The sequence below is a fragment of the Eptatretus burgeri genome, chromosome 10, assembly GCF_056783735.1.
Source record: "Eptatretus burgeri isolate ZD-2024b chromosome 10, Ebu_testis_v1, whole genome shotgun sequence".
Classification (NCBI taxonomy): Eukaryota; Metazoa; Chordata; class Myxini; order Myxiniformes; family Myxinidae; genus Eptatretus; species Eptatretus burgeri.
This window is the reverse complement of record NC_140970.1, coordinates 30,824,827-30,835,090: the sequence shown is the minus strand read 5'-3', so window position 1 is coordinate 30,835,090 and position 10,264 is coordinate 30,824,827. Positions and strand designations below refer to the sequence as shown.

The 10,264-nt window shown below is 44.6% G+C and overlaps 1 protein-coding gene across 3 annotated transcripts in view; it reads left to right on the top strand.

The window, feature by feature from the left end:
• The first annotated feature begins 2,934 nt into the window (after nt 1-2,934).
• Nucleotides 2,935-10,264, top strand: part of SUPT6H (SPT6 homolog, histone chaperone and transcription elongation factor) — a 92,176-nt gene continuing 84,846 nt past the window's right edge. For 2 of the 3 annotated variants that reach the window (XM_085897708.1, XM_085897710.1), the window contains exons 1-4: nt 2,935-3,060; nt 3,352-3,573; nt 6,639-6,857; nt 7,001-7,071. In XM_085897708.1, coding sequence (XP_085753834.1) covers nt 3,396-3,573; nt 6,639-6,857; nt 7,001-7,071 — 468 coding nt within the window. In that variant the 5' untranslated portion in view covers nt 2,935-3,060; nt 3,352-3,395. The remainder of the gene's footprint in view (nt 3,061-3,351; nt 3,574-6,638; nt 6,858-7,000; nt 7,072-10,264) is intronic. The other variant, XM_085897709.1, reaches the window with a different exon arrangement.

The following is a 10,264-nucleotide window of genomic DNA, read 5'->3' as shown; positions in this document are numbered from 1 at the left end:
TCCACTGAGGATGGGCTCGAAGAAACACCGAGGCTCCGAGAGCATCCTTTCAAAAGGAGAACCACTCTGACTGCTGTTTGCTTGGCTCTTTCACCTCCTCAACTCGGTTCTGCCATCTGCACCCGAGCTACCCATAATGTAGACTTCATGCGAGGGCCTTTGTGCTCCATTTAACATTTGTTTTATAATCGTGGAGGTATTTGCATGCTGCTGTGTTTCCGTGTTACTTGTGGGTGGCTTTCTGTTGTGGTACTGCCTCCTGTGCAGCGGGTTTACTGCTTGGCCCAGCTGATGATCGTGCGTGTACCTTTCCACATTTCAATTATCTGCGGGTGTTTAGAGGATCAAAACTTAATTCAGCACTTGTGGGTTTTCTGTGGTTTTTATCAAAATATACTTTTACACAAGGAACTTTGACAAAAGAGGAAGCTATTCGGCCCATCATACCTGTGCACAACAACACCAGACACCATATCACTCACCCACACACAAGCTACAAGTCATGCCAATATCCCTGTACCCCTCTTTCTTCAATGCATCGAGGCACCAATCTAATTTCAATTTAAACCTATCTACTCTTTCTGATGCCATTTCTTTCTCGGGAGACCATTTCATACATCAACTACTCTCTTAAAGACCCCTGCCTTATACCTGTCCTAACTCTCCTCTTCTTTACTTTCAGGCTCCAAAAGGCTCTTGTGGCTTGATCACAATTTTGTGGAAAAAAAAACCATTTTGTATTTCTGCCTTTCATTATCTTAAACATCTCCATCAATGCTTAAGTTCAAATGCTTAAATTTCTGTCTTCTTCAGCCACTCCTCACAGCTGAGTCCAGCTGGTCCCACAATCAAACTAGTAGGTGTCTGGCTCTCTGCTGACCCTTCTCTCCGCCGGCTGCATGTCCGCCCTCAGATGTGGTGACCAAAACCACACTATTCTAGATGAGGCCTCACCACATTGCTGTGCCGTGTTAACATTACCTCCTTTGATTTATAATTTCTCCCCCTTTCATCCAATGAATACAATATAAAACCCTATTAGCTTAACCTATAGCCGTTGCCTGGCACTGTGCTTTCCGCTTACCCCCTGCACTTATTCGCACCCCCAGATCCTTCTCGTGTATGACATGTGCCACGACTGCCCCCCTTGCATTATGTCGTCCCTATTTTCATTATTCCAACCTATCCGCAGCACCAAGCTTTCATTTCCTGATGTTAAACTGCATCTGCCAATCTTTTACCCAATCGATGAAAGTATTGACCTTCCTGAATCTCATCATCGCCCCCTACTCCTCTCAGCTACCTTACCTCCATTATGAGATCCTCGTGGAGGATGTCTAAGTCTTACTCACGTTGTTGTTCTTCATCTTCTTCTTGTGGGATTTTTTGTTTCACAGCCTTCAGTTTTCATCGAAACTTCCTGAAATTTGGCATATATATGTAAAAATACCCTGCGCAGACAGTAACCATCTCCGATTTTGAAAATTCCTCCGAGAAAAAAAGTTATGACGTCAAAATATTTCCACTAATGGAAATCGCCAAGAAAATTATCTCCGAAACTAGGCAAGATTTTTGAATTCTGTTTGTGGGAATCGAACAGGGCATTCGCAGAGATGAATTACCGCACATATGATACATCACTATGACGTCGTATCAATTTTTATGACGTCATTCCTATTTTTTGACTTTTTGTTTCACAACCAAGAGTTTTCATCCGATCTTCGTGAAACTTGCCACGTATATGCAGAAAGCCCACACGCAGGCAGTAGCCATCTCCGATTTTGGAAATTCTTCCGAGAAAAAAAGTTGACGTCATAATATCGCCGCTAATGGAAATGGCCTATACCATTAACTCTGAAACTAGGCAAGCTGTTTGGATTTTGTTTGTGGGAATCAAGCTGGGCATTAGCATAGACAATTGATCGCAAACCTGATACATCACAATGACGTCATATTCGTTTTTATGACGTCATCATTAAGAGGACGAGGATCTTAGCTCATTTGAGCTTGTTATTATTATTATTACACGATCTACTTTACTTTATTGCAATAAACATTCCTAAATCCTTGGTCATCGTGTGGTAGGCACCATACTCTCCTATTTCTAAGGTATCCTCGCCAGCAACAGATTTAGAAGGTGGGGGGGGGGGGAAGTGGGGAAAGAGGGAAGATGCAAAACTGCGTACGTATTAAATAGACGGCCTTTTGACGGGACCGCAGCAAAATATTTTGCTCTCGCTGTCAGGGAACCGCAATGACGTTGGAAGGCGAAGTTGCTCGGAGAAAGAATGTGTAAAAATGCCAGTTTCCAGCCGAGTTATAATAAAATTGTCTGAATATTAATAATAACCCGGTGCAGCTGAAGTCCAACTCGCCGAAGAAAACCCGGCGGTGCAGCAGCCGGTTGATTCGCGAGCGGTGTGAAATTTATCGGCATCGCTGATGCAATATTGCACGTGAAGCGAGTTTGAACACCAATCCCTCGATGTATTTTTTATTTTGATTCGGGCGGACGAAATTGCACTAACAATTGCATCCATTCTCGCAGTTCCTGACTCGTAAAACGTTTTGTTTGTGAAGCAATGCTCAAGCTGATAATAAATCCGCACTTTTCATGGCGTATTCACACTCCACGCGCACACAAAATGATCGTATTCGTGATGCGTCGGAAGAGCCCTTTGAAGATTATTAAAATATTGAGAAAAAGAAGAAGAAGAAGAAGAAGAAGAAGAAGAAGAAGAAGAAGCGCAACGTACGTGTCTTTGTAATATTGTGGTATATATAGATTTCGAAGGATCGCGATTTACAACTGGAACAGATTTTTTTTTTTATAATACAAGCACAGAAAAATTGAGGGCCCGATCCCTATTTATAATTTTTTAATTATAATTTTTTTTAATTATCTAAAACAACCACCAGTTTCAAATTCGTTTTCTCGAAAAATCATCCCTCAAAACACCAGTACCAACGCTTCTTCTTCTTCATTCCTTTTTTTTTTTGGAGCGTTATCTTGTTTTTAATCGTCGTGTTTCTCGCTCCGTGAAAAGGACACCGGTGAAGGCGAGTCGCGCATTTCTCCAATACGTATATCCCCAACGATTGTAACAGCGAACAGCTTGAATGTCTGTGAGATTTTTTGTGTTTTTACGATGTGATGCTGATGTGTGTCGCTCCGCGGCCTAGTCCGGTGATGGTGGAATGTCGCCTTCCCCCCTTTAACTAATTAATCGAGCTGCTGACGAAGATCGGACATGATTTTTTTTTTTTAATGACGCTCTCTTCCCTGAGCAATGTTCCTTTCCACGTGTGTTCTTAACCACAATCGTGCTGTTCCTTCGTGCTTGTCCGCAGGAGGACCTCTCACACCTGCATGATCGAGTTTGGGATCAATCAGTATGTCTGATTTTGTGGACAGTGAGGCAGAAGAAGATTCTCTGGAAGGAGGAGAAGAAGAAGAAGCAGCAGAAGCAGAAGAAGAAGAAGAAGACGACCTCAATGAGGAACAACAACAGTATATTAAGAAAAGGAGCTCGCATGAAAAGAAGAGCAGGAAGTTTGTACATAGTGATGATGGTGAGTATTCAGTACGAATTTCAAACCTTGCGGTGGGGTGATCTCGGGCAAACCCGGATTGGGTTCACCAGATGTACCTTGTAAACCCGAAATGTGACCGTTATGCATAAATTGCGTTAATGGAGTGAAAAGTGTTGTGTGAACAGTGCAGCCAGGTACCGATGCCAACTCCTGGGTGGCCTCATTACCTCCCCCACTGAAACTGCATGGAGGTTATGTTGTTGCGGGGAAGGGTATCGGCGGCGAGCACGACCGCTCGAGGGAGCAGTAGAATCGGCTCCACCGAACACACCGGAATTTAGGTCGTGACCCTCGGATAAGTCCGAAAGGCACGGGTCCCTTACAGGACCATGAATCGCCAATAATTCGACCGCGTGGGGTAGGGTTAATTTCCAAGCTTCAATATACCTAATTACCCACGCAGCAAAGCTACCGAGGAATTCACACCCTCGAGCGGGACGAGCCGTTACCGTGCCCAAACCGTGTGTAACCCGAGCGGATGGTTACCGAGGCCTGTCGGTCCAAATGAACAATTTACTGCCTCGCTATTTCTCAACACGCACCGTGCTAATCCAATAAAAGAAATGACAGGGAACGAGCTGGGACATTGAACAGAAGGGAAATTTATTACAATAATAATCGGGGCAGGAAGCACGTAAGGGCAGAGTTATCCGAATATCAGGCAGGCAATATACAGTGAGCAGCAGCACTTAACAGTTCTACTGAAGAGACTGGGCCCACACGCAGACACACAACCAAAAGAAACGGACCCCGTCAGGTCTTTATTGAAGGCTTCCAGCTTGAGGAAAGGTGAGCTGGAGGCCAGGACCTGTGCTTGGACCTGTCCACCTCGTGCGGTCTTCGACGATCTGGCTCAGTGGCGGGACTCGAACCCGCAACTTTCACGTGGCGTCAAGGACGAAGGCGGCACCAGGAGTGGAGGGCAGACGCCAGCACGATCCGGACGGCGAAAACAAGCGAGGAGGCGGCGAGGCAGGCGAAGCAAGTGATTCTCCTCAGGCTCCGACGCCAACGCGAACATGAACAACCTTCCAAAGGGAGCCTGCTCCCTGAGCGGGGCGGAGCCTCGGTGTCGGACGCTCTGTGAGCGCTTGGTTGGACAAGGATCAGGTGTGTTGATGCGTTGGTCGCTCCTGATTGGACAGGATCGGGTGTGTTGACGCACTGTGAAAATTCCAACTGAACAGCAAGGAGAGCCTGGTAAAGCGCTAGTTCAGTGGAGGAGTTGTGAATGGGAATGGCAGGGTGGTTGGTTTGTCGGATCTAAAGATTTAAAGACCTGACTATAAAACAACTTCGCAGCGCACGTACACTTAATTACCCATTAAACAAGGGACAGCACCCTAACTAGAAACACATACTTACCGATATAACTGATCTATAAGGACTCTGGCTGTTGTGTGCGATGTGTTCCAGATTCATAACAATATGTTTTCACCCCTGTTGGTTTGTCTGTCTGTCTGTCTGTCTGTCTGTCTGTCTGTCTTTGAGTAGGGTATCTCAAAAAGTTGTGGATAAATTCAGATGCAATTTGGTGAACATGTTGGGTGTGTGACAAGGAAGAGAGGATTAAATTTTGATGAAGATCCTTATCCGGATTCGAATTTTTTTGGTTTTTAAAAATCTATAAAGTGATTCTTCACCATTGAGATATCGGGCCAAAAACGATATCTCGCACGATGTCTCAAGTTGTGGACGGATTCGGACGAAACTTGGCGGGCAGGTTGGGTGTGTGGCAAGGATGAACTGATTCGATTTTGGTGAAGATCCAAATCCGGATCTGGATCCGAGAATTATATAATTTTAAAAGTGATTCTTCACCATTGAGAGACAGGGCCAAAAACGATATAGTACTGTATAGCATGATATTTCAAAAATATATTGGGCCCGATATGTTCTCATGGATCAGGCATTACATGGCGGAGGTGTGCACTCGACCGAGTGCCCTTCTAGTTGAAAATGTTATTGTTGGATTATGACAAAACTTGATGGATAAGTTAGGTAGATGACGAGAACAAGCCGATTGAATTTTGGTTGAGGTCTGGATGCAGATCAGCGGGATTAAAAATGGAAATTGTTCACCCTCTGGAGGTATGGGCTCCACTGAGTGCAGGTCTCGTCGTCTAAATGTTTTATCTTGGGAATTTGGGAAGTGCAAAACAAAATGAGGATGAGAAGTGCAAAACAGCAAATCATTTGATTTATATTTGATTTGATTCTGATCGGATGGCACTCAGGTTATATACTTGCTTTGAGCCGTCTGAGGTGGGTTCGATTCCGACCCGGCTAGGAACTTGGATTGGAGCTTCGTAGGTGGAGTGGCTCATCAGTGAGTGTGCCGTCTCTCGGATGGGATGACGAGCCTGGCACCCATCTGCCTGCACTACCCGTTTGTTTTTCGATCCGACGTTGCATTGTTTGACCAAGAGTAGACCAAGTTATCAACGGAACCCTGAACATTACAAATTCTTACCGTGACTAGCTTCATTCAAATGTCAGGCCTTGGCAGCTGCTTTGTGAAAGACTTGGGCCGACAGCATAACCCTGTGACCTGCCTTCACCATCTTGCTGGAACATGCCCCAATGCAGAATCGCAACAATAATGTCTATTTGTACAATCTGGCTTTGTGTGAGACTCATTCGCCATACTACCACATGTTCTCTTTTTTGAAAAGAATATGTTAAATTGCATCCTGAACATTTAATCCTTTATCAATTTGTACATTCTGTAATATGTCAATGATGGTGTAATTGTGCTCAAGCTAAATGAGTTTGTTACTTGAATCCCCATTTTCATGGCCAGCACCGTCTCTGTTTTAAAGAACCTTGTGTGATGGAATGATACTCTCCTGAATGTGGAATAAACTGGATTCAAGCTCTTCCTTTGGGCACCTCCTACAGATTGCAATTTGTTTTTGATTTGTTTTCCCGACACTTGATATTCTTTCGGATCCCAATGGTTGGGTTGTGCCAGTCACAGTGAAAGTGACCAACTTAATAATTTATGTCGTTGACAACATCAAATTTTTTTTATTTTCCTCCAGAAGAGGACGACGAAGAAGATGAGAATGAGGCTGATGAGAATCTGAAGGATTTCATCAATGATGACGACGATGACGAAGAGGAGGAGGAGGGCGGTGAAAGAGATGCAGGACATAGAAGAACAGCCTGGCAGAGTGGACAAGAGGACGATACTGCAAATTCTGATGAGACTGAGAATGTTGATGACGAAGAGAAACGTCACAGGAGAAAAAGAAAGCACGGTATGGTGAATCGATTCAAGCTCTCAGATTGGCTCATCAACATTGCCTGCTGTTCATCCATCACTAGAAACCACCATTGATCTTTCCGTGTTACCTGCACCCATCCCCTCCCTCCCCCCCCCAAATTCTCCTCCCATTCACAGTCTTTGATGACCGTCTGGAGGAGGACGATTACATGCTCATTGAAGAGAATTTGGGAGTCCGAGTGAACCGGGTGAGTTTCGTGGAGAATTACCACCTGTGTATGATTTATTTGAAGCATCTTTGGTGATAAGGTAGACGACAGTTGTCGAACGGATATGTTTGACCATCCTCAGTTCTCACGAATGCATTCCTTAACCTCCATTTGCTTCGTAAAAGCCATCCTTTATGAAGTTTGCCTTTTATGGCTAGCATTTAATGTACTTACTGCCTGTGATCTGAGCATTATATAATCTGTTTTTCACTTTAAATCATCATGAGATACTTGGGTAGGTATTGGGGGAGGGAATTATTATTATTAACACCACAGGGTTAGGGTCGAGCCCAAAAACCACGAGGATTCCCTCTGTGTGGAAAAGCAAAGAATGATTATGGGAAAATAGAATCGGGATGGAGGTTCTGCAGATGATTGGCCCACAGTGAAAGAAGGATGGGGGCTAGGGGCATCAGGGAACTTTGCAGACAAACAAGCAGTCCAGACGGCATCAACAGTACAGACCAATGGCCTCAGAAAGCCCACCATATCACTCGGTAAGAGGAATGTTGTGCTCGATAAGGTTCCTGTCGTGAACTCGCAGAGAAGGGGATCCGAGATGATGAGGCAGCTTCCCAGGGCGCTACACCAAACCCGGGTTTGGGCCTCCAGATTTCTGGCAGTAAGCCTGTGAGAACACAGACTCGAGCTAGCACTGCAGAACCAGGAACACAACCCGTAAGGAGGAAGGAACACCCAAAACCCCACCAACCCTTCATCTGTCAGCCTGCCTGAAGAGATTGCAACAGAACCAGTGTTTCACTAAAGGCTCCTAATGGACAGGTGGTAGTACCACCCAGCCTGCTGCAGACAGCCTATTACATAAAATGCAACTTTGGCATTTTATGTTTCGCTGTAATTTCTGTGGAGACAGCTGGGGCTTTCTCTGATTGGCTGGGCAAAGCGCATGATGTTGATTGGTTGGGAAAGACACGTGATTTTTATTTTATCTTATTTTGCAGTGAATTGGGGACCTACATGGGCAAGCTATGCCTGGTGTTGGTTTAATGATGAGGGTTGTGGGCTTGGGATCCTAGGATCCTGAGTTCAAATCCCCCTCAGCTGTTGAATTAATACCAGGTGGAGTTGACTCTGCCTGTCATCCTTCCGAGGTCGGCAAAATGAGTGCCAGCTTGCTGGTATCCTGTGTCGTAGTGGTGACCCGTCCAGGATTGTGCCCAATAGCCAAGGAGACTGATTCGGCAGCACCAACGCTCTGCACATAGTATGGTCCAAATGGATGGATGGATGGATTTTAAAATGGAAAAATCATATGATTATGACATCTAGAAATACTCAGGTTGAAAAAATATCCTTTCTTTTAAGCACCGGCAGATGTCTGTTTGAGCATATTAACATATCCTGTTATTGCTATTTTATTTTCTTCTTGTAAACGAGCAAATCACAGATTTTTTTTTGTTTACAGGTTAATCACCACCATCCATCTATCCATCCATCCATCCATCATCCCATGCTCTGTATAGCGTCTGTTCTGCCGAAGCAGTTTCTTGTTAGGGTTACAATCCATTCCAAGACAGGTCGGTACTCTAACACAGGAATTCAGGAAAGGAACTTGGGAAGGGTGCCAGCAAAAGCTCACCTACTCTGCACAGGCACCGTGGGATCTTTAACGTACACCAACTAATGCTGCCAGATGGGATGCCAAGATAAACATCCATCTGAGGGGATGGCACACGTTGATGAAGCGCCCTACCTGTGAAACACCAGGATGACGGTTTATAGCTGAGTCAGGATTCAAACCCAGGCGAGGCAGCTTGGAGTCGAGTGTGCAGCTCTTGTTGGCCTTCCTGCCAGCTCTACATTTGCTTGGGGTATTTAAATCACGAGTACGTGCCTTTAAAAAAAAAAAATACTAATAATAATTAATAAATATTCAAACCGCGAGCAACAAACAACAACCACACAGGCCGTTTCTTTGCTCTCGAGTGCCCGGACGTGCGTGGCCCGAAAGTTCGAATATGATTCGCAGTTACGATTATTCGCAATTTAGTATTAATACCCAATTATTCAATTAGCGCCAACGTATTTTTTCCTTTTCGCAATGTCGTGGCAAGGAAAAACAAAAAGAGAAGAGAAGAGAGAGAGAAAAAAAAAATACTTCCTGGTTCGGAGAATACCAGTACTCTGATGTTACCGGAACTTATGCACCGTCTAATATGAAAACGATCATAAGTTGTGGCATTGTGTTTATCTATAAATGCGCATAAGAAATCGAGAAATTATTAGAATACACGAAGTCATCACTATCCGGAAGTCCGTACATTGTAACCTGTAATGGCGAACGCGGCTGAGCTTCCCTTCCCCCATCGGCCACACCCACGCAACAACATGTCTTGTCATTGGTTTGGTAAATAAATGGCCATAACTTTGGAAGCACTTGTCCGATTAATATCAAACCTTGAAAAGGCACATCCTCAGGGCCCCAGCAATATATCTGGCAAGTTTCAATTAGATCGGACCAGAGGTTGTCGAGAAACAGCAGTCAGACACACACACACACACACACACACACACACACACACACACACACACACACACACACACACACACACACACACACATTGCTGGAATTATAGATAGATACAAAGGGACAAATGAAAAGTTTGTGAAAAAAAACGTATTTTTGTAATTTAACAATTTGAGTTTACTCGTCAACAGTCATTTAGAGCGGGGGAAATTGAGAGTTTGCCGCACTTTCTGTGGCACACACTCCACCGCTCGCAGTGTCGTACCAAGTTTCACAGCTTGTCAGGGAATGTTGTTAACAGCAGCTTGCATTAATTTGTATGAGCGAGCTGAACAGCCTGGTCTTCTCACAAGGAGGGTATTTGACCAATCGGACTTCAATATGTAAGTGATGTGTGGGAACTTTGATCACAAACTTTAACTAGCCTTATGCTCCATGAAAATGGCATGTCATGCTTTATTTGATTTGCAAGGTCTTGCACATCAGTGGGTTGAAGATGCAACCGAATACTAGTCTCTCTGAAGGTTCATGTCCCTCTTTGTTGGCGGAGAAGATAAACAATGGATTTTGTGAAGTATAACTGTGTTTACTGCACTGGGAAAGGAGGTGCGGCTGATGTTTTGAGCGTTGGATCTTCATCAGAGGAATGGGGGATATGAAGGGAGGAGTTGCAGTGAAAGAGGG